General features: G+C 44.3%; 1 protein-coding gene across 1 annotated transcript in view; it reads left to right on the forward strand.

The window, feature by feature from the left end:
* The first annotated feature begins 3,102 nt into the window (after positions 1 to 3,102).
* Positions 3,103 to 25,586, forward strand: part of LOC139280661 (monocarboxylate transporter 2-like) — a 121,964-nt gene continuing 99,480 nt past the window's right edge. The window contains exons 1-2 of the mRNA XM_070900257.1: positions 3,103 to 3,245; positions 3,339 to 3,579. Coding sequence (XP_070756358.1) covers positions 3,366 to 3,579 — 214 coding nt within the window. The 5' untranslated portion in view covers positions 3,103 to 3,245; positions 3,339 to 3,365. The remainder of the gene's footprint in view (positions 3,246 to 3,338; positions 3,580 to 25,586) is intronic.

Consider the following 25,586-nt stretch of genomic DNA (forward strand, 5'->3'; position numbering starts at 1 on the left):
CACTAAGGAGGTGGCACTCAGTAAGATAATGGGACTAATGGCAGATAAATTCCCTGGACCTGATGGCTTGCATTCTATTGTCTTAAGAGAAGTAGCGGCAGGGATTGTGGATGCATTGGTTTAATTTATCAAAATTCCCTGGATTCTGGGGAGGTCCCAGCAGATTGGAAAACTGCAAATGTAACGCCCCTATTTAAAAAAGGAGGCAGACAAAAAGCAGGAAACTATAGACCAGTTACCCTAACATCTGTGGTTGGGAAAATGTTGGAGTCCATTATTAAAGAAACAGTAGCAGGACATTTGGAAAAACAAAATTCAGTCAGGCAAAGTCAGCATAGATTTATGAAGGGGAAGTCATGTTTGACAAATTTTCTGGAGTTCTTCGAGGATGTAACGAACAGGGTGGAATAAAGGGGAACCAGTGGATGTGGTGTATTTGGACTTCCAGAAGGCATTTGACAAGGTGCCACATAAAAAGGTTACTGTACAAGATAAAAGTTCACGGGATTGGGGGTAATATATTAGCATGGATAGAGGATTGGCTAACTAACAGAGAACAGAGAGTTGGGATAAATGGTTCATTCTCTGGTTGGCAACCAGTAACTAGTGGGCTGCTGCAGGGATCAATGCTGGGACCCCAACTATTTACAATTTATATTAACGACGTGGAAGAAGGGACTGAGTGTAATGTAGCCAAAGATGGGAGGAAAAGCAATGTGTGAGGAGGACACAAAAAATCTGCAAAAGGACATAGACAGGCTAAGTGAGTGTGCAAAAATTTGGCAGATGGAGTATAGTTGAAAGTGTGAGGTCATGCATTTCGGCAGAAAAAAAAATCAAAGAGCAAGTTATTATTTAAATGGAGAACGATTGCAAAGTGTCGCAGTACAGCGGGACCTGGGGGTACTTGTGTATGAAATGCAAAAGGATCGTATGCAGGTACAGCAAGTGATCAGGAAGGCCAATGGTATCTTGGCCTTTATTGCAAAGAGGATGGAGTATAAAAGCAGGGAAGTCTTGCTACAGCTATACAGAGTATTAGTGAGGCCACACCTGGAATACTGCGTGCAGTTTTGGTTTCCATATTTACAAAAAGATATACTTGCTTTGGAGGCAGTCCAGAGAAGGTTCACTATGTTGATTCCGGGGATGAGGGGCTGACTTATAAGGAAAGGTTAAGTAGGTTGGACCTCTACTCATTGGAATTCAGAAGAATGAGAGGTGATCTTATCGAAATGTATAAGATTATGAGGGGGCTTGACAAGATGGATGCAGAGTGGATGTTTCGACTGATGGGGGAGACTAGAACTAGCGGGCATGATCTTAGAATAAGGGGGCACTCATTTAAAACAAAGATGAGGAGAAATTTCTTCTCTCAGAGGGTTGTAAATCTGTGGAATTCGCTGCCTCAGAGAGCTGTGGAAGCTGGGACATTGAATAAATTTAAGACAGAAATAGACAGTTTCTTAAATGATAAGGGGATAAGGGGTTATGGGGAGTGGGCAGGGAAGTGGACCTGAGTCCATGATCAGATTAGCCATGACCTTATTGAATGGCGGAGCAGGCTTAGGGGCCATATGGCCTACTTCTGTTCTATTTCTTATGTTCTTATGTTCTTATACCTGGACTCCAAGGGTTAAATTAGGAGGAAATGTTACACAAACTAGGGTTGTATTCGCTGGAATTTAGAAGATTAAGGGGTGATTTGATAGAAGTTTTCAAGATATCAAGGGGAACTAATGGGGTAGATAGAGAGAAACTATTTCCGCTGGTTGGGGAGTCGAGGACTTGGGGACATAGCCTAAAAATTAGAGCCAGACCTTTCAGGAGTGAAGTTAGGGAGCACTTCTACACACAAAAGGTGGTAGAAGTTTGGAACTCTCTTCCCCTAATGGCAATTGATGCTGGGTCAATTATTAATTTAAAATCTGAGATTGATAGATTTTTCTTAACCAATAGTATTCAGGATTATAGTGCAAAAACAATGAAGTTAGGTCACAGATCAACCATGAATGACAGAAGTGGGTCCGAGGGGCTAAATGACTTACTCCTGTGCCTATGTGGTTCAAAAAAAACAGTTCAGGCTCCAGTTCCTGATTGCCATCCATTGACCGCATTCGGAAAAAATATGCCGTGTGGATACCTCCCCTTCATTTGGGCTTGCACATGAAGATTTGATTGAGACGGCATCTGTGGCTGTATATAACCCAAGGGCAGTCACTGCCTTCAGGGAAAGGAGACAAATCGAGCAGAGGAGAATGAAACCCAGTTTATTTGCATTGCCAAAATCTATAATGTTTCAAGTTTTGAGCGTAGCCAAGTAAAATAATGTTGCATTGTCTGTGCGATGGCATGTGTGATTCCCAAGGCAAATTCTGGCTCCTGCAGGATTGTCGAAGAACAAACTGCAGCGAGACCTTGAACATTACTGAGGAAGGTCATCTTTAGCAGGGCCTGATATCATTTGGCAACATGTAATTTTGTTAATGAGCACGAGCAGACAGCTGGTGACTGTAGAATATTCATAAGCGGGTGTGGGGTAATGAGATCAGCGAGAGCTGTATTGATTGGAGCTACATGGAAATGAATGTGCTATTGCGTGAAAACAATGTGTTGTCTTTTCAGCACTGGGCTTCCTCTGGCTGACCTTGTGACTAAGTTACTGCTCAGTCCTATCGAGTGTCAGATCACGGTTTATACTGAATCTCCAACACTCGTCACTCTGGCTATACTTATTTAACTTTGAAGTGAAAATCACACACATCAAAAGGTTTCATCTCGAGTCTCATTGCTCTAATTTACCTGCAGTTAAAACAAGAGATTCAATCGTTTGCCCCAGGTACTGATCAGTCCGAGCAGGGCTGGTTTAAAGTGACTGACACTGCAGTTTTTATTCCTGTTGAATTTTCTCTTTCGCAACTCCTAAAGCCGTGGTTACATTTTAATTTTTAGTAGTGATTTCTTGAATGGGCCAAGTTGTTTGAGACTGCAATTACTTCAGTGATTTAAATCATGGCATGTGCGGCGAGATAATCCCTCGACTGACGTTGTACAACTCCTCCTACTTGGTGTGTTTATATTGAACTATGCTAAGCAGAAAATACCAGTCTGCTTCTCATGTTGTTGTTATTATACTCCTTGCATTAAAGCAGTGTCAGGTATACTGTTAATAACACTTAACAGAAAAACTACCCCTGAAAGGGCTAACTCGAGGAAGCCTCTTGGACTTCTAGAAGTGCACACAGGTTTGACTTACAGACATGCTAATCAGGATTTAGTTTAACATTTTCTTTAATTACAACTTAAAAAAAAATGACTTTTTGTTTTGCTTCTTCCAGTTAACCAAGAACGAGAAGAGATCTAAGATGCCACCACCAAAACCACCCCTGGAATATGTTCCCCCAGACGGTGGTTGGGGATGGGCTGTGGTCATTGGAGCTTTCATCTCGATTGGATTTTCTTATGCATTTCCCAAAGCCATAACTGTGTACTTTAAGGAGATTCAGGAGGTCTTTGACACCACATACAGCCAGATTGCATGGATCTCTTCAATGACGTTGGCTGTTATGTATGCTGGAGGTAGGATGATCAACTTCTACTACGTTAAATGTTGCAACTATTTTGCACCAAGTGCTTCCACCATGAAAGGGAAAACGACTTGATATATGTGTAGCTGAAATACATATATGCATGTTCTGAAATTATAGAAAGGATGCACATTCAACAACAACCTGCATTTATATAGCACCTTTAACATAGTAATTCAGTCAGAAAACACAAAATAACATGGAGCGAATTTGAGCAAAAATTATAACGCCCATCTTTGACGTATATACAATACTTATACAGTCTATGTAGTTTTAAAGTAATTTTACATTTTGAGCACATTTAGCATTAATAATTGCAGCATGCCACTCTTGTGAGATTGGTCTAGGTTGTTCTTCATGCGTAATTAGTATTAGTATGAATCTGCAGCTTGTAAGACGAGAATGAGGGTAAGTGTGGGCACCTCTTCCATTTGCAAAGAGATTATCTGATTGATTAGTTCAAGTTAATGCTTTCTGAATCATGAGTGCAATGACTTTTCAATTTGTACAGGGCACGCGTTTTTGTTGGACAACATTTTTCTGTTAGTTGTCCCAGTAACTAATAATGTTGCTCTCTTTGCTTTTGACCTGACTTGCCTGACATTAAATTCTGCTTTTGCTTTACTGCGTTGTCACCAGCAGCAGCCTGGACTCTGATAGAAACAACATTGGGTAAATAAAGCAGCCTGGAGAGCTTTCTCAGGAGGTGGCATTTATCCTAACCACTGACAGCACCAAAGTTTGCACCTCCAGCCTCTTGTCCCATTGGCATCGCCAGCATCTTGTCCCACTGGCATCTCCAGCCGCTGGTCCCACTGGCATCTCCAGCATCTTGTCCCATTGGCATCTCCAGCCACTGGTCCCACTGGTATATAAGAACATAAGAAATAGGAACAGGAGTAGGCCATTTGGCTACTCGAGCCTGATCTGCCATTTAATAAGATCATGGCTGATCTGATCTTGGCCTCAACTCCACTTCCCTGCCCACTCCCCATAACCCTTGACTCCCTTATCGTTCAAAAATCTGTCTATCTCCATCTTAAATTTATTCAGTGATAGTCCTTAGAGGCTTGTCCTACTGACCATCACCAGCAGCTTGTCCCACTGACCATCACCAGCAGCTTGTCCCACTGACCATCACCAACAGCTTGTCCCACTGACCATCACCAGCAGCTTGTCCCACTGACTATCACCAGCAGCTTGTCCCACTGACCATCACCAGCAGCTTGTCCCACTGACCATCACCAGCAGCTTGTCCCACTGACTATCACCAGCAGCTTGTCCCACTGACTATCACCAGCAGCTTGTCCCACTGACCATCACCAACAGCTTGTCCCACTGACTATCACCAGCAGCTTGTCCCACTGACCATCACCAGCAGCTTGTCCCACTGACTATCACCAGCAGCTTGTCCCACTGACCATCACCAGCAGCTTGTCCCACTGACCATCACCAACAGCTTGTCCCACTGACTATCACCAGCAGCTTGTCCCACTGACCATCACCAACAGCTTGTCCCACTGACCATCACCAGCAGCTTGTCCCACTGACCATCACCAACAGCTTGTCCCACTGACCATCACCAGCAGCTTGTCCCACTGACTATCACCAGCAGCTTGTCCCACTGACCATCACCAGCAGCTTGTCCCACTGACCATCACCAACAGCTTGTCCCACTGACCATCACCAGCAGCTTGTCCCACTGACTATCACCAACAGCTTGTCCCACTGACCATCACCAGCAGCTTGTCCCACTGACCATCACCAACAGCTTGTCCCACTGACCATCACCAGCAGCTTGTCCCACTGACCATCACCAACAGCTTGCCCCACTGATCATCACCAGCAGCTTGTCCCACTGACCATCACCAGCAGCTTGTCCCACTGACCATCACCAGCAGCTTGTCCCACTGACTATCACCAACAGCTTGTCCCACTGACCATCACCAGCAGCTTGTCCCACTGACTGTTCTTTTTCCCAGCCCCAGCCAGGCTGAGACTCTGTCCCAGCTATACAGGTACGATGTGAGCTTTCACATTTCTGGCATGCGTGGATCTTTCCCTGGCAGCGCGGCAAGCTGGCAAAAGTTTCCAGAATTGTGTGTTACCACTCGCTACGCATACTGCCTTTTTCAGTATATAGACACCAGTGGAACACATTCCTCAATATACGTTACCTTTCTAACCACGCCTCGGGGATTCATTCCATTCAATACGCAACTGAAGAATTATGTTGATGGTAAAAGCTGGGGAATCGTGAACATGGCTTTTCCCCAAGGTCTATTTATTGTGCTCCTATTACATTTAGCAACCCAGTGCAAAGATGCAATTATTTATCAGGCTTCTGTAATCATAGATGCATTTAAGGTGAAGCTAGATAAACACATGAGGGAGAAAGGAATAGAAGGTCATGCTGATAGGGTTAAATGAAGAGGGGTGGGAGGAGGCACGTGTGGAGTATAAACAGTGGCATAGACCAGTTGGGCCGAATGGCCTGTTTCTGTGCTGTGTAATTTATTTATTTCCACAGCATGACCCCTCTGCTAAAGGAAATAGGTCCTTCCTATCCACTCTATCCAGACCGCTCATAATTTTATATCCCTCAAGTAGGTCTCCCCTCAGCCTCCTCTGTTCCAAAGAAAGCAACCCCAGCCTATCCAATCTTTCCTCAGCTAAAATTCTCCAGATGTTGCCTGGACTGGAGAATTTTAGCTATGAGGAAAGATTGGATAGGCTGGGTTGTTTTCTTTGGAACAGGGGAGGCTGAGAGGAGACCTAATTGAGGTGTATAAAATTATGAGGAGCCTAACAGAGTGGATAGCAAGGACCTATTCCCCGCAGCAGAGTGGTCAATAACTAGAGGGCATAGATTTAAAGTAAGTGGTAGGAGGTTTAGAGGGGATTTGAGGAGAAATGTTTTACACCCAGAGGGTGGTGGGGGTCTGGAACTCACTGCCTGAAAGAGTGCTAGAGGCAGAAACTGCCATAGCATTTAAAATGTACTTGGATCTGTACTTAAAGTGCCGTAACCTGCAGGGCTACGGATCACAAGCTGGAAAGTGGGATTAGGCTGGATAGTTCTTTGTCTGCCGGCACAGACATGATGGCCCGAAAGGTCTCCTTCTGTGCTGTAAATTTCTATGATTCTATGGGAAGGAATTTCTGTCAGCTATCAGTTATATATAACCAGGGGAAAGGATTTAATGAGTAAATGATGAACACAGTTTCACTGCTCAATTATGTGATATACTTTGGCGTTTATTTGGTGCATGAGTTACATTTTAACTTAGATGAAATGTTTGCTAAATTATCCATTGTGTCCAACTTTACCTGGCCAGCATTAAATTTGTTCACTAGCCTCCATCTACTGGTTGGATTCTGAGCAGAGACTCTTGTGTACTCCATCAAGGTCAAATAGTGGCAAGTGTATAATTTTTAATTAGGAGCAAAGTATTCTAAATGCGCAGCACAGTTTGAGAGGAGAGATTGGGAATGGTGCACAGCTAAGAGATTATTTTTTTATATAATGCAGCTGGGAGCACAGGCAGGAAAATGGGTTGCTTTGGAAATGTCGGCAGGTAAACCGGAAGTTTGCTGTTGTTACCAAATTTATATTGAGTAATGAATTTCCCCATGGGTTAAATCCACTGCTGTTTGTCCAAGGATATTGATGTTGGGGACTGGGCAAAGGTGGTGCCAATGAAGGTTAGGAGGAGATAACTGGGCTTTCTTTTGTTGAAAAAGGTCATTACCTGCCACCTATGTGGCAAGAATGTTACCTGCTACTTATTAGCCCAAGCCTGGATGTTGTCTGGTCTGTAGGCTGGTATGGACTGCTTCATTATCGAAGGAGTTGTGAATGGGGCTGATAACAGTGGGACTGTCAACAGACAGCCCTACTACTGCTGGGTTGCTTCAAAGAGGGAGTGTTGGAATGGAGTCATGTGTGGGCCAGAGCAAGCAGGTTCCCTTCCCTGAAGGACATAGTTGGGTTTTTATTACTATTCATAAGCCTTTGTAGTTATTTTTCCTGGTGCTAGTCCAGAAATGACCAGATTTATTGAACTATATGTCACATCCCACGGTGAGATTTGAAATTATGCCCTCTACCATACCATAAATAATTAATTACATGACTTTTCCTAAAGGCAAAATGTGCCAAAACATCTGGGAATTCATATTTAAAAAAAATAGATACAACTGAAAATCAGTTTAGAAAACATATTCATTGTGAGATGTAAGTGAACACCATCTACAGCAGTGCTGTTCTAACCTGTATTTTATATGTCACCTGCAGAGCTTGATGTACATTTTTAGGATCTTTTCTGCAGGACATAAAGGAGTAGATTTTCAACATGCCACCCGGGAATGGAAATGAAAAGTGGGCGGCTGATCTACTAGGACAGGGTTACACCCGGGCGACCAGTTAAAAATCTACCCCAAAGTATATTTCTCTGTGTCAGCCATGGCCCAATTAGTAGCACATTCACCTCCCAGTCAAAAGGTTGTGGGTTCAAGTCCCACTCCAGAGACTTGAGCACAAAAATCGAGGCTGAAACTCCAGTGCAGTGCCGAGGGAGTGCTGCCCAGTTGGAGGTGCCGTCTTTCGGGTGAGACGTTAAACGGTCTGCTCTCTCAGGTGGATGTAAAAGATCCCCTGGCACTATATAGCAGGGGAGATATCTTTACTAAAAAACAGATTATCTGGTCATTATCACTTTGCTGTTTGTGGGAGCTGGCTGTGAGCAATATAGCGGCCACGTTTCCTTCGCTAAAACAGTGACTACAATTCAAAAAATACTTCATTGGCTGTAAAGTGATTTGGCACGTCTGGTGGTCGTGAGAGGCGCTGTACAAATGTAAGTCTTTGTTTCTTTTTCTTAGTATGTTTTGATTTTGTCTGCATAAGAGCTATCTAGATTTTATTTTGTATGTTCTTTACTTTCTATATATAAGCACTATAATAGACGACATGCCTTTTCCCACAGTGTTTTTCTTTTAGGATTTGACTTGGTATACAAATGACATTGTAAGGAATTCATGACATTTGAAAGAGGTCTCAGAGAAGAATTTTCTGTTGCAATTGCCTCTTTACATCCTAGCAGAGCTACAAAACGAGAAGGCCATTTCCTCCCAGCAAGTGCTATAGAATACAAACGCTACTTAGTCCTTCCATCGAGCTCCGCAGATTGCTTTCCTATTGAGATATTTTTCCAGAGAGCAATTGTGAAAGCAATAACGAGCTGAAGTTCTGCATGAATCAAATGCAGGGGTAAACTGCAGAATTCAATCTGTCAAGCACAGATTAGTCTGGAGACATTTGCCTTCTTAAAAGTGCCAGTGGTTGGCCAGGAGCTGGGAGTTCTGCACAGTCCGCCTGTTTTTCAATGTGTCTTGTTAGTAACAGACTGATGCTGAAAAAGTAAGGAAAAGACTTGCATTTGTACAGCGTTTTTCATGAGCTCAGGATGAGCCAAAGCACTTTACAACCAATTAACGACTTTTTGAACTGTAGTCGCTGTTGCAATGTAGGAAACATGTCTCATGGCTGAGAGCGTGCAGAAATCAAGCGCAGGCAGCGGAAAGAGCGTGCAGCAAACCTATCACCCACCCTTTCCCTCAACGACTATCTGTACCACCTGTGACAGGGACTGTGGTTCCTGTATTGGACTGTTCAGCCACCTAAGGACTCATTTTTAAAGTGGAAGCAAGTCTTCCTCGATTCCAAGGGACTGCCTATGATGATGATGATGATGTAGGAAACACAGCAGTCAATTTGTGCACAGCAAACAGTAAAGCGATAATGACCAGATAATCAGTTTTAGTGTTATTGATTGATTGATAAGTATTGGCCATGCCACTGAGGAGAACTCTCCAGCTCTTCAATAGTGCCATGGGTTCTTTTATGTCCACCTGAAAGGGCAAATGGGGCTTCGGTTTAACGTCTCATCTGAAAGACGGCACCTCCGAGAGTGCTGCGGAGGCTCCCTCAGCACTGCACTGGAGTGTCAGCCTAGACTTTGTGCTCAAGTCTCTGGAGTGGGACTTGAACCCGAAACCTTCTGGTCCAAGCGAGGTGAGAGTGCTGCCATTGAGACTCAGCTAACAGCTGGATCTGGACAGATGTGACATTGCAACCTAATGTCAGAACTTGAAAGATTGCTTGGGGCTTGTCGTTGAGGGGTTGGAGAGGTATTTCTGACAGAGTATTCCTGAATTTACTACAAGTCTCGTTTTTTATTCCCACCGCTCCCCGAAGGTTGGGGGAGGGGTGGACAAGTAGGTAACTTGGGATGAGTCCAGCCAGAAAATGGGATGAGCATGGATCAGCCTGATTACCTTTACTTGTCTTGGGCAGATAACATGATAGTCTCGATATACTGGCACTGCAATAGACAAACGCACACTGCAACTGACATAAGCGTGCATGGTGTAAAGTATGGGGAAAATAATCCTACGCAATGGTCCTTGAAAATAATCTAATGATGCTCCTCGTTTTCAAGAAAAATCACCAAGCTGCACTGCCCACATTTTCTGCTGTTTGATTATTTCTAAGCAGCACCGAAGAATTGATTGACAGGAATTGTATTTTCTCCTTTACCCTTGTCATTGACTCAATCAATGAAGGCGAGAAAACTGGTCAGGAAAAGCAAAGTGTCAGGGATTGAACTTTGAGCAAAATCCTTGTATCTGACTGGTAGGCAGCTTAGCTACATCTGCTACGTAATTCAGCTGCTCAGGGTCATTTCTTGATCAATTGATACATTTCCTGTGCGCTTAATTTCACCCCTGCCAATCCTCAAGCGTTGTTTCTTGTCTTCTGCAACAGAACTCATCACTTTGGGATCCCCAGGTCAGATATTTTTAACCCTTGGTTTGTACGGCTGTTTACCATATGTAAAAAATAATGAACTGAACTTTAAGTTTCGGGGGGCATAATTGCCTGTTATCTATCTCGCCCGATTACTTTGGATTGAAGTCAATGGAATTAGAGCGAGTCTATTGAGGAGTGAAATCAGGAAGCACTTTGTTTAACACGAAGGAGAGTGGAAGTCTGAAATTCTCTCACCCAACGGGCTATGAATGTTGGGTCAATTGAAATTTTCAAGAGTGCGATCGACAAATTTTTATTAAGTAAGTATATCAAGGGATAGGGAGCAAAGGCGGTTAAATGGAGTTGAGATATAGATTCGCCATGATATTGAATGGCACAACAGGCCTCAAGGGGCTGAATGGCCTTCTCCTGTTCCTATCTTTCTACGTTGTGTTCATTCACTGTTTCAAATTTGTTTCCTGTTACTTGGTTCACTCTCTGCTTTGTTACGTGATTGAGACATTTCCGGATTTTGCTGTAGCAGGGCATCTAACAGCGTATTTACCTAATATTTACATGAATATCACCAAGTTCACAGTCCACCATGGATTAATCTTGGTACACCATTACAATCGGCTGTGCATGGTATGCCGTTAGTTAGAATTGTCCTTGTACGTTTAGGTTTTTACATTTTTTTGTGTGGCAAGTTGGTGAAAGTGTGAGCTGATAACGGCGCAGCGAGGGAAACAGGGCATCTGGGACTTGAGTGAATGGGACAAGCAACTGTGCATCTCCTTAACCAATCAGATTGAAGGATTGTGAAATAAACAGCACAAGGACTGAGAAGAAAGTGTAAATTAGAGTGGATGAATTCATTGTTAAATCAGGTACGGAAGGAGTAATAGAGGGAAAGAAAGATTGGATTACGAGAGCATGAAAAAAGAAACAGAAAGAAAAAGTTATAACAAAAAAAATTGTCATTTTAAATTTAAAATTTAAAAAATCTTCAACATTTATTACCTGAAGGAATTAAACTCCACACTTGTGATAGTTAATTTTCAGTGGCAGAGTGATTGTTTGGCAGCAATGAAAAAATATCACATTATTAAGAGGGTACTTATACTTGAAATGACAAGACTTAACTTTCTGTGGTGAACTTAGTTCTTATCTACTGCGTAAATACAGCCGCCTCATGCCATTCAGTGCCCGTCAATGGTGCCCGTCAATGGTGCCCGTCAATGGTGAGGCAGGCAGCGAGATGCCATTTTCATGAAGCTAACGCCAGAGCGGCGCAACTCAGACAGCAACGTTTGGCTATTGGCATTTAACCACGCAGCTGATCCTCAGCCTGAAGTTGCTGTACCATTTGTGCATAAATACGGTGAATGCCATTAGCCTCACTATTATTTTGACAGCAAAATCTGGCCTGTTAATGGCAAAAGAATACAAGTTTTTAAAAGGAGGGACTCCTGATCTTAAAAATCAACCTGTATTTACTTTTGGGCCCAAATTTCTCCAGGAGTTGCTGTTTTTTTTGGAGCAACTTGATTTTTCTGGACTATCTTTTTAGTTGCAATTCTGGCCATTTTATTTGCACCAGTGCAAGTGAGTTAGTTAGGTTTTTTTTTTAGTTTCATTTTTTTTTCCGCTGTTTTGGCCATTTAAGCAAGTTTAGCTGGCTAAAAGTTACTCCAAACTAATTTAGGCCAGCATAAGTGGGCACTCTTGTACGTTCAGAAAAACCTTGCGGTGACTTCAGAAATCAGCGCAAGCAGCCAGAGATGGCCGGGGGGGGGGGGACACCTTGCAAAGCACTAAACACCTTCACAACAACATTAAAGAAGCAGAAATACATTTAAAGCACCAAACATTAAACAAAGCAGTACATTTGCACCAAGCACAAAAAGTAATAAGCAATTTATTAACAAATAAAAAATAGAAGGGACCCTGCATCTAAAGCACCAAGACCAAAGTAATAAGCAATCAATCAATCAATAAATAACAAATAAAAATTAGAAGTCCTACTTTAGGGTACGCTGCGGGCCACCGATGAGGGAGCCCATTCGGCCAGGGCTAGGGACGGCGTGCTTTGGGCCCCTCCCACACAGCCTGCAGCACGCACTCACAGATTCGGCCTGCCAGGAGCTACTGCACATGTGCGCAGACTCTAGCGTGCGTGTGCAGAGGTCGCGGCACTGTTTTCAGCGCCGGGACCTGGCTCCGTCCCCAATCCACTGGGCCACGCTACGCCACCACCAAGGAGAGGCTGGGGAGCGGCCAGAATCGGGAGGAAGATTTTCGGCGCGCTTGAAGGCGGACAAAAGCAATGCACCTTCTGGGTGAGGGCACCAGAAAAAGGGGTTGGGGAAATTTGAGCCCATATTCTCAACTCCAAAATGTGGTGCAGAATGTTAATTGACTGCACTGGTGCTAAATATGTTTAAGAATGCTTATAAGTGTGCATAAATAAAGCATTATGAGTGAAGTGACATCTGTGGCACAGCTGGTAGCACTTTCACCTCTGAGTCAGAACATTATAGGACCAAATGCCCTACTCCAGAGCACAAAATCAAGACTGGCTGAAGGAGTGCTGCACTGTCTGAGCTGCCGTCTTTCAGATGAGGCATTCAACCGAGACCCCATCTGCACTCTTAGGTGGATGTAAAAAATTCCAAGGCACAATTCAAAGAACAGCAAGGCGCTCTCCCCGGTGTCTTGGCTAATATTTATCCCTCAAGCAACATCACTAAATCAGATTATATGGTCATTATCATATTACTATTTATGGAACTTTGCTGGGTGCAAATTGGCTGCCACATTACAACAGTGACTATATATGAATAATGTGTTATTGACTGTACATAGGACATGCTGAGGTCATGAAGGGCATTAAGTAAATGCAAGTGTTTTTACTTCTTCTTAAACCAGCAAAATTAAAACCACTTTGAAGGGCGATGGGGAAAGGGCAGGGGAGTGGGACTAATTCGATCGCTCTTTCAGAGCTGGCACAGGCAGGATGGGCCAAATAGCCTCCTTCTGTGCTACAGGATTCTATGTCCTGAAAATCTTGAGGACATCATCTCATTCGCTGTTTGCGGGATCTTGCTGTGTTCACCTACATAACAATAGTGAGGACACTTGGAAAGTAATTAATTGGATGGGAAGTGCTATGGGCTGTCTTGAGGATGTGATAAGACTTCGAAAGAGCTATCCGATTAATCCTAATCCCCTGCTCTTTCTCTATAGCCCTTCAAATGTTTTCCTTCTCAAGTACATAGCCAACTCCCTTTTGAAAGTTAGTATTGATGTTCAGAGAAAAGAGAATTCTACTAACTTGCCAATGCTATATCCGTCCTCTTCCAGGTTTAGGGCTACTTTTTAGTTTAATATACTTGGATAAATGGTAGTCTTCAGTGCTCCCAGGAGAGACTTTTAGATACTGGACATGTACATTGGAAAGTTGGATCTTCTCCCTCGAGATGTTCTGCTCATTGAATTTAATAGAATTACATAGAGTGTGCAGCACAGAAACAGACCTTTCAGCCCAACTGGTCCATGCCGGTGTTTGTGCTCTACGTGAGCCTCCTCTTACCTCTCTTCATCTAAATCTATCAATTCCTGAGATGAACGGGTTGTCTAATGAAGAAAAGGTTGAGCAGGTTGGGCCTATAATTGGAGTTTAGAAGACTTAGAGGTGATCTTATTGAAACGTGTAAGATTCTGAGGGGGCTTGACAAGGTAGATGCAGAGAGGATGCTTCCCCTAATGGGGGAATTTAGAACTAGGGGGCATAGTTTCAGAATAAGGCGTCGCCAATTTAAAACAGAAATGAGGAAGAATTTCCTTTATCAGAGGGTTGTGAATCTTTGGAATTCTCTACCTCAGGGAGCAGTGGAGGCTGGGTCATTGAATATATTTAAGTTGGAGATAGACAGATTTTTTGAAAGATAAGGAAGTTGAGGGTTATGGGAAGCGGGTAGGGAAGTGGAGTTGAAGCCAGGATCAGATCAGCCATGATCTTATCGAATGGCGGAGCAGGCTCGAGGGGCCAAATGACCTACTCCTGCTCCTATTTCTAATGTTCTTATGATTATGTATTGGGCATGTTCACACTGGGAAAGACAAGGATGCGATGTAATATGATTGCTGTTTTAGGATTCTAAAGTAATTCGATAATGTACACCATGACAAGCTAATTCATCTTGTCCTGTACAGTAGAACCAGAGGACATGGCCCGCGCTTGAAGGGAGTAAATTCAAAACTAATCTTTTCTTTATTTGTTCACGGGATGTGGGCATCGCTGACAAGGCCGGCATTTATCCCTGTTTGCCCTTGAGAAGGTGGTAGTGTGCCACCTTCTTGAACCACTGCAGACCAAGTGGTGATACTTTTTGTAGCAGTTTGGTACAATGGAATGGCTCGCTGGCCATTTCAGAGGGCAGTGAAGAGTCAACCACATTGCTGTGGGTCTGGAGTCACATATAGGCCAGATGGGGTAGGACGGCAGATATCCTTCCCTAAAGGACCTTAGTGAACAAGATGGGTTTTTACAACAATCACGGTCTCCATTACTGATAGTAGCTTTTTTATTTCAGCTTTATTTAATTAACTAAATTTAAATTCCTCAACTGCCATGCCAATCTGTGGATTTGTGGTTGGTATGACAGCATACTTTCAGAGTACATCATCATACATAAGGACATAAGAACATAAGAATTAGGAACAGGAGTAGGCCATCTAGCCCCTCGAGCCTGCTCCGCCACTCAACAAGATCATGGCTGATCTGGCCGTGGACTCAGCTCCACTTACCCACCCACTCCCCATGACCCTTAATTCCCTTATTGGTTAAAAATCTATCTATCTGTGATTTGAAAACATTCAATGAGCTAGCCTCAATGAGCTGCTTCCCTGGGCAGAGAATTCCACAGATTCACAACCCTCTGGGAGAAGAAATTCCTTCTCAACTCGGTTTTAAATTGGCTACCCCGTATTTTGAGGCTGTGCTCCCTAGTTCTAGTCTCCCCGACCAGTGGAAACAACCTCTATGCCTCTATCTTGTCTTTCCCTTTCATTATTTTAAATGTTTCTATAAGCTCACCCCTCATCCTTCGGAACTCCAACGAGTAAAGACCCAGTCTACTCAATCTATCATCATAAGGTAACCCCCTCATCTCTGGAATCAGCCTAGTGAATCGTCTCTGTACCCCCTCCAAACCTAGTATATCCTTCCTTAAGTAAGGTATCCAAAACTGCACACAGTACTCCAGGTGCGGCCTCACCAATACCCTGTACAGTTGCAGCAGGACCTCCCTATTTTTGTACTCCATCCCTCTCGCAATGAAGGCCAACATTCCATTCGCCTTCCTGATTACCTGCTGCACCTGCAAACTAACTTTTTGGGATTCATGCACAAGGACCCCCAGGTCCCTCTGCACCGCAGCATGTTGTAATTTCTCCCCATTCAAATAATATTCCCTTTTACTGTTTTTTTTTCCAAGGTGGATGACCTCACATTTTCCGCCATTGTATTCCATCTGCCAAACCTTAGCCCATTCGCTTAACCTATCCAAATCTCTTTTCAGCCTCTCTGTGTCCTCTACACAACCCACTTTCCCACGAATCTTTGTGTCATCTGCAAATTTTGTTACAGTACACTCTGTCCCCTCTTCCAGATCATCTATGTATATTGTAAACAGTTGTGGTCCCAGCACCGATCCCTGTGGCACACCACTAACCACCGATTTCCAACCCGAAAAGGACCCATTTATCCCAACTCTCTGCTTTCTGTTAGCCAGCCAATTCTCGATCCACGCTAATACATTTCCTCTGACTCCGCATACCTTTATCTTCTGCAGTAACCTTTTGTATGGCATCTTATCGAATGCCTTTTGGAAATCTAAATACACCACATCCATCGGCACACCTCTATCCACCATGCTCGTTATATCCTCAAAGAATTCCAGTAAATTAGTTAAACATGATTTCCCCTTCATGAATCCATGTTGTGTCTGCTTGATTGCACTATTCCTATCTAGATGTCCCGCTATTTCTTCCTTAATGATAGCTTCAAGCATTTTCCCCACTACAGATGTTAAACTAACCGGCCTATAGTTACCTGCCTTTTGCCTGCCCCCTTTTTTAAACAGAGGCGTTACATTAGCTGCATCCAATCCGCTGGTACCTCCCCAGAGTCCAGAGAATTTTGGTAGATTATAACAAATGCATCTGCTATAACTTCCGCCATCTCTTTTAATAACCTGGGATGCATTTCATCAGGACCAGAGGACTTGTCTACCTTGAGATCCATTAGCCTGTCCAGCACTACCCCCCTAGTGATAGTGATTGTCTCAAGGTCCTCCCTTCCCACATCCCCGTGACCAGTAATGTTTTGCATGGTTTTTGTGTCTTCTACTTTGAAGACGGAAGCAAAATAATTGTTCAAGGTCTCAGCCATTTCCACATTTCCCATTATTAAATCCCCCTTCTCATCTTCTAAGGGACCAACATACCACCTTTGAAACTGACCGCAGCTTTGGGATTTGGCACATGAGGTTGCAGTCTGTCAGTGACAGCTCTGAAGTGGCAGTGCTGTGCCCCTCACCCCCACCACCTCAGAGCCGGCAATCAGTGAAATCGCATAAATCATTGAAACTGACAAAAACTTCGGCTCTTCTGCAGTAATTACGCTGTTCAATTCCCCACTAAAAGTTAGACGCAAAGGGATTCGGTGTAACCAGGGTTTTAACATCATATTGACTGCTCAACAAAGATTAAGAACCTGGAAAACTAATTTTAATTCTGTGCAGTGTGAAATTGGTCCATTTTAATAAAAATTTAAGGGGCCGAAATTGCCCCCCCGCGCACGCACCCCGTTTGTATGGTTTTTACTGCCACAGTGGTTGAGGTCACCTCTTGAGCGAAATTCTGCTCTGTGTGTTTTTTTTCACTCGGATCCGGAAGTCGCTCTTAATGGGGGCGGATATGCGCCAGTGACAACACCAGAGGAGCGAAAGTTGTGGGGTGGGGAGTCGGGGGGAGTGCAGAGTGGCTGCCGCCATTGTAAAAGGCCTCAGCCTCACTGGACCACCGCAAAAAACCTTGTTTTGGCTCCGCCAGGCAGGCCGAAGATTTTCACGGCGAAAGTTCATCTTCGGGTGGGTAGATCAGCGGTGCACACTGTGATGCCGCACTCAGCACATATTGGCAGCAGTGGAGCGGTGGAGGGGGGAGCAGTGGAGGGGGGAGCGGGACACCGCTGAGATAACACGGAAGTGCAATTTTGATAATGGTGGCCATTACACGAAAAGTCGGCGGCCATTGCACTCCGCAGCGTGGCTGCCACTTGCTGGTGTTAAGGGGCCTTAAGGAAAGGGGACATTTTTTTTAAGTTTGTGCATCTTTATTTCAGGTTTGTCTCTCCCCAATGTGACAACCCCAATCTTTTCTTTGTTCTAACTATTTTAAAAAGTTGGAGTTTTAAGGGCTTGTCCACTTACTTGTTCGCCGTCTGTGGGAATTCTGCCTTTCGATCGGCTGCTTAGACAGCCTGTTGACATCACAACCGTTCACACAAGGGAATCACCATTAAGTTCCGTCAAATTGAATTCAAGGTCGGAAAACCCGAAGTTCTCGAGACAGGGATCGCAAGGTCCTTGTGCGGAGTGTCCCTCAGGGCCAGTAGTGAATGTCTTTGCTTCACTGCTGACCTCAAGTTCAGGGCCGTGACTTCGGTGAGCGGCGGGTCAATCTTTGGAACAGGCTCCCTCAGGGGTCAGTATTGATTGATTCATTAAAATGCAATTTCGATGGATTTCTTTCAGAAAATAACATTTTGGGATGTAGTATATGAGTAATTTGAGACGTGACAAGCTTAGGAAGAACAAAGTGACCTTGGACCTGTGGTTCCCAAAGCTGTCCACCACTGGAGGTTTTCCTTGCATCATGTCTGGGTCTGTTGTAGACTAATTGATAGAGATTGATTGATTCGATTAGTCCACAACTGCATTATTATTATATCATGCGACTGCCAGGATGGTAGAAGGCGAACGAGATGGACCAGGGGCTGCACTTTTGGCTTTGATGATTTTGGGACGGTAATGGCGGCGGGGCAGTAAAGTTTGCCCCCAGGAACAGTCAGCATCTCAGTCATCAAAATTGGGCAGCTGGGCCCTAAGTCTGGGGCGCTGTGCTAATGGAGATGTTGTACATCTTTCTTCGGGCATTAGCATGGGACAATCCGAGCTAAAGAGCCAGCCTGGGAGCGCTCCGAGAGACACCTGGGGAGAGAAAAAACCTGAAAAAAATCCATAAAAACATTCCCAACACATAGCACACGCCACCACAATATAAATCGCAAAATAAAATTAAAAGAAAAAAACAATCACACTTACTTCAGGGCGGCATTACTCACCTCTCTGCAGTCGTTCTAGGTTGGACCCAGGAGTTCATTGCGGGGCGCGCTGCGGTTGTACGGGTCGGGCAGGAGTTAAAAACCATGTCGGTGTCACAACCAGAGGCGTTGCACGTTTTTCCGGGTGGTGCTGTTCCGCGCCACCGCAAAACCCCCGCAGGGTGCTGGAAGCTGATCGCCCGCTCACAAGAGCTCACTGCCACCGCTCTGGAGCGAAAAATGGAGGCAAAAGACCGGAAAATCCAACCCCTGTTTTTTTTTCAGTCTAGCGATTCCTGTGTTCCTGTGACACCAGCACAAGTGTCAAGCAAATGGGTCGGCCAATAACCCATCCATTAATTTATATAAATGAGGTGGCAGAGCACAAGGCAAACTGAGATGTGTTTAACCGCCATTTTGTTGACCGCACGTGATCAGCTCCCCTGGGCGGGCCACATTGTTCGCATGCCCGACACGAGACTCCCAAAGCAAGCACTCTACTCGGAAGTCCTTCACGACAAACGAGCCAGAGGTGGGCAGAGAAAGCGTTGCATGGACACCCTCAAAGCCTCCCTGATAAAGTGCAGCAGCCCCACTGACACCTGGGAGACCCTGGCCAAAGACCGCCCTAAGTGGAGGAAGTGCATCCGGGAGGGCGCTGAGCACCTTGCGTCTCATCGCCGAGAGCATGCAGAAATCAAGCGCAGGCAGTGGAAAGAGCGTGCGCCAAATCAACCCCCACCCACTCTTACCCTCAACGACTATATGTCCCACCTGTGACAGGGACTGTGGTTCTCGTATTAGACTGTTCAGCCACCTAAGGACTCATTTTTAGAATGGAAGCAAGTCTTCCTCGATTCCGAGGGACTGCCTATGATGATGATGATGCTGTTGATTAAATGATTACCATAGTTAGTACACCATTTCAACATCCACTAGTCTGTATTCTCCCACCATTCCATGAGGGTGAAGGGTGTTTAGTACATCTCCCAACTCCGCCCTAAAATATTACACTTGGGAAAGCAATTGGGAATAGTCTGCAAAAGCCAAGAACCTGGCTGTTGCTCAGTGTATCTGCTTTCCGCTAGAGACGGCTCATTAGGTGAGACAAGTGAGGCACTGCTTCACCTAGAGTGTGGTGCGAGCATATGCAAGTATGGGTTGGGGGGTGTGGGGAGGGGGGTGTGGGGTGCGGTGTCACTCTCGGCAGCAGATCGGGTCCCAGGTGAGCAAAATGGAGGCGAGAGGAGGGGGCCGAGCTGGCTCCGAGTCAGAACTGGAGACCTGGAGGGAGAGAGAGGCCTGGGCTGTGAGATTCGGACGAGGGAGGTTTACGGTTAACGCTTCGCCACAGTGATTATTTGCTCCCTCTCCTCCCACCTGTTCACTGGTTCCCCTCGTACTCTTTTCTTTGACCTTGCTTTATTATAATGAAAGACCGCTATGGACAAGAAAATAAAACACATTGTGTATGTGCGAGGGGCCGGTTGCCATGGTAACATGCTGGTTTTGCTCGGCATGTATAGCTGTACCACACCTGTCAAAAGGATCACCAGCCGCCACTACTTTCTGCATTCCGGTGTTGTTAGGGCTTCAACCATTTGGGGCATAGAGCAGGAAGAAGCAATAACGCCAGTCAGAGATAATGATGCAAATTCTCCATTGGCAGGAGGAGTAAAGCCCTTTAGGTCGGGCCATATACAATTCACATGAACTTTCTCAATCGCACAGTACAATTAGAGTGCGTTTGGTTCACTTTCGCCTTGTTTTTGCTTCTTCCAATGTTATCACAGTCCTAACAACGAGTTATTCATGTCGTGATGCAGTGGGTCGGGGGGGGGGGGCAGGGGGTACAACAAATCACTACATTATTGGTACATTTCTATTTCATGTTCTCATGCAACTTTGTTCCTTATGCCTCTGTTACCTCTAGACTTGACTACTCCCATGTACTCTTGGCTGGCCTCCCACATTCTACCCTACGTAAACTTGAGGTCATGCAAAACTCGGCAGCCCATGTCCTAACTCACACCAAGTCCCACTCACCCATCACCCCTGTGCTCGCTGACCTACATTAGCTCCCGGTTAAGCAATGCCTCGATTTCAAAATTCACATCCTTGTTTACAAATCACTCCATGGCCTCGCCCCTCCCTATCTCTGTAATCTCCTTCAGCCTCACAACCCCCGAGATGTCTGCTCTCCTCTAATTCTGCCCTCTTGAGCATCCCAGATTATAATCGCTCAACCATTGGCGTCCGTGCCTTCTGTTGCCTGGGCCCTAAGCTCTGGAGCTCCCTCCCTAAACCTCACCACCTTTCTACCTCTCTTTCCTCCTTTAAGATGCTCCTTAAAACCTACCTCTTTGACCAAGCTTTTGCTCATCTGCCGTAATTTCTTCTTATGTGACTCGGTGTCAAATTTGTGTCTTATAACACTCCTGTGAAACGCCTTGGGACGTTTTACTACATTAAAGGCGCTAAATGAATACAACTTGTTGTTCACCGAAGTACTGAAGTTTGTGCCAGAAATCTCTGTAATTTATTGAGGTTACACTGTTCAGATTCACTGATGGGGTTTCACTAATTAATACTTTAAAACCCCTTCTTTATATAATATATATATAACGTTCTGACGAAGGGTCATCGACCTGAAACGTTAACTCTATTTTTCTCTCCACGGATGCTGCCGGACCCAAAGATATCCAGCATTTTCTATTTTTATTTCAGATTTCAGCATCTGCAGTATTTTGCTTTTGTATGTGTCTATATATATATATATATATATATATATTTGTTGGGGCCTGCAATAAAATCCCAGTTTATATTTTCCTCCTCCTGTTTTAAAAGCATTTAGGTGACTGTCAGATTCTTGAGTTGGGATTTCGAGGTCACAGTCTCTATGGATGTGCTCACTTGTGGAATTGTACTAATTTATAGTTGACAAGCTGTCTTGATCTCTCTCTGTATATGTGTTGGGATCCTGGTTTCAATGATTGTGCACACAGTTTAAAAGAACTCCGTGTCTGCATGAGAAACCTGATTTTATCGACTTCAGGCCCGCAGGACAGATTGTGTTTTCAGCAAATTTACACTTTGTATTTTTTTGTCTGGCAAAGCCTGCATTGTAAGCTAACTTTTTAAAGGGGCAATGTCCTCTTGAAAAAAATAATGTTTGGCAAACATTTTATTGTTTGGCGAGTGAGAAGAGCCAGACAAGCGGAGCACCAATCACATCACCGCGTCACATAAAGCGTGTCAGTCGTGGCTCAGTTGGTAACACTCTTGCCTCTAAGTCAGAAGGTTGGGGTTTAATTTTCACTCCAGAGAATTGAACACATAATCTAAGCTGACACTCAAAGCATGTACTGAGGGAGTGCTGCACTATCGGAGGTGCTGTCTTTCAGTTGACACCTCTACCTCTGAGGTGGGCTTTAACGATCCCATGGCATTTTTCAACAAAGAACAGGGGAGTTCTCCCCGGTGTCCTGGCCAACATCACTAAAACAGATTATTCGGGGTCAGTATCACATTGTTGTCTGCGGCAGTTTGCTGTGCGCAAATTCGCTGCCATATTTTCTACTTTACGATAGTGACTACACTTCAAAAGTACTTAATTGGCTGTGAAGTGCACTGAGACGTCCCGAGGTCATAAAAGGCGCAATATACATAAGAACATAAGAATTAGGAACAGGAGTAGGCCATCTAGCCCCTAGAGCCTGCTCCGCCATTCAACAAGATCATGACTGATCTGGCCGTGGACTCAGCTCCACTTACCCGCCCGCTCCCCATAACCCTTAATTCTCTTATTGATTGAAAATCTATCTATCTGTGATTTGAATACATTCAATGAGCTAGCCTCAACTTGGGCAGAGAATTCCACAGATTCACAACCCTCTGGGAGAAGAAATTCCTTCTCAACTCGGTTTTAAATTGGCTCCCCCGTATTTTGAGGCTGTGCCCCCTAGTTCTAGTCTCCCCTACCAGTGGAAACAACCTCTCTGCCTCGATCTTGTCTATCCCTTTCATTATTTTAAATGTTTCTATAAGATCACCCCCATCCTTCGGAACTCCAACGAGTAAAGACCCAGTCTACTCAATCTATCATCATAAGGTAACCCCCTCATCTCCGGAATCAGCCTAGTGAATCGTCTCTGTACCCCCTCCAAACCTAGTATATCCTTCCTTAAGAAAGGTGACCAAAACTGCACGCAGTACTCCAGGTGCGGCCTCACCAATACCCGATACAGTTGCAGCAGGACCTCCCTGCTTTTGTACTCCATCCCTCTCGCAATGAAGGCCAACATTCCATTCGCCTTCCTGATTACCTGTTGCACCTGCAAACTAACTTTTTGGGATTCATGCACAAGGACCCCCAGGTCCCTCTGCACTGCAGCATGTTGTAATTTCTCCCCATTCAAATAATATTCCCTTTTACTGTTTTTTTTCCCAAGGTGGATGACCTCACATTTATCAACATTGTATTCCATCTGCCAAACCTTAGCCCATTCGCTTAACCTATCTAAATCTTTTTGCAGCCTCTCTGTGTCCTCTACACAACCTGCTTTCCCATTAATCTTTGTGTCATCTGCAAGTTTTGTTACACTACACTCTGTCCCCTCTTTCAGGTCATCTATGTATATTGTAAACAGTTGTGGTCCCGGCACCGATCCCTGTGGCACACCACTAACCATCGATTTCCAACCCGAAAAGGACCCATTTATCTCGACTCTCTGCTTTCTGTTAGCTAGCCAATTCTCGATCCATGCTAATACATTTCCTCTGACTCCGCGTACCTTTATCTTCTGCAGTAACCTTTTGTGTGGCACCTTATCGAATGCTTTTTGGAAATCTAAATACACCACATCCATCGGTACACCTCTATCCACCATGCTCGTTATATCCTCAAAGAATTCCAGTAAATTAGTTAAACATGATTTCCCCTTCATGAATCCATGTTGCGTCTGCTTGATTGCACTATTCCTATCTAGATGTCCTGCTATTTCTTCCTTAATGATAGCTTCAAGCATTTTCCCCACTACAGATGTTAAACTAACCGGCCTATAGTTACCTGCCTTTTGTCTGCCCCCTTTTTTAAACAGAGGCGTTACATTAGCTGCTTTCCAATCCGCTGGTACCTTCCCAGAGTCCAGAGAATTTTGGTAGATTATAACAAATGCATCTGCTATAACTTCCGCCATCTCTTTCAATACCCTAGGATGCATTTCATCAGGACCAGGGGACTTGTCTACCTTGAGTCCCATTAGCCTGTCCAGCACTACCCTCCTAGTGATAGTGATTATCTCAAGGTCCTCCCTTCCCATATTCCCGTGACCAGTAATTTTTGGCATGGTTTTTGTGTTTTCCACTGTGAAGACCGAAGCAAAATAATTGTTTAAGGTCTCAGCCATTTCCATATTTCCCATTATTAAATCCCCCTTCTCATCTTCGAAGGGACCAACATTCACTTTAGTCACTCTTTTTCATTTTATATATCGGTAAAAGCTTTTACTATCTGTTTTTATGTTTTGCGCAAGTTTACTTTTGTCATCTATCTTTCCTTTCTTTATTGCTTTCTTAGTCATTCTTTGCTGTCGTTTAAAATTTTCCCAATCTGCTAATTTCCCACTAACCTTGGCCACCTTATACGCATTGGTTTTTAATTTGATACTCTCCTTTATTTCCTTGGTTATCCACGGCTTGTTATCCCTTCTCTTACCGCCCTTCTTTTTCACTGCAATATATTTTTGTTGAGCACTATGAAAGAACTCCTTAAAAGTCCTCCACTGTTCCTCAATTGTGCCACCGTTTAGTCTGTGTTTCCAGTCTACTTTAGCCAACTCTGCCCTCATCCCACTGTAGTCCCCTTTGTTTAAGCATAGTACGCTCGTTTGAGACACTACTTCCTCACCCTCAATCTGTATTACAAATTCAACCATACTGTGATCACTCATTCCTAGAGGATCTTTTACTAGGAGATCGTTTATTATTCCTGTCTCATTACACAGGACCAGATCTAAGATAGCTTGCTCCCTTGTATGTTCTGTAACATAGTGTTCTGAGAAACAATCCCGTATGCATTCTATGAATTCCTCCTCAAGGCTACCCCGTGAGATTTGGTTTGACCAATCGATATGTAGGTTAAAATCCCCCATGATTACTGCCATTCCTTTTTCACATGCCTCCATTATTCCCTTGATTATTGCCCGCCCCACTGTGAAGTTATTATTTGGGGGCCTATAAACTACGCCCACCATTGACTTTTTTCCCTTACTATCTCGAATCTCCACCCACAATGATTTAACATTTTGTTCATTAGAGCCAATATCGTCTCTCACAACTGCCCTGATATCATCCTTTTAATAACAGAGCTACCCCACCTCCTTTCCCTTCTTGTCTATCTTTCTGAATTGTCAGATACCCCTGTATGTTTAATTCCCAGTCTTGGCCACCCTGCAACCACGTTTCTGTAATGGCCACCAAATCATACCCATTTGTAATGATTTGTGCTGTCAACTCATTTACTTTATTTCAAATGCTGCGTGCGTTTAGATAGAGTGTTTGAATACTAGTTTTTAAACCATGATTTTTAGTTTTGACCCCTCCTGCAGCCCCTTTATATTCATACATATTGTCCCTTCCTATCACCTTGTGGTTTATACTTACCCCAGTGCTACTCTGCTCTGTTGCCTCCTGCCTTTTGTATTCTTTCTTGGGTCCTGTTCATCTGAGCTCTCACCCACTCTAACTAGCTCAGAGCCCTCTCCTGGGTTCCGAATACTCCTTGCATTGAGGCACC

The sequence above is a fragment of the Pristiophorus japonicus genome, chromosome 15 (genome assembly GCF_044704955.1).
Source record: "Pristiophorus japonicus isolate sPriJap1 chromosome 15, sPriJap1.hap1, whole genome shotgun sequence".
NCBI lineage: Eukaryota > Metazoa > Chordata > Chondrichthyes > Pristiophoridae > Pristiophorus > Pristiophorus japonicus.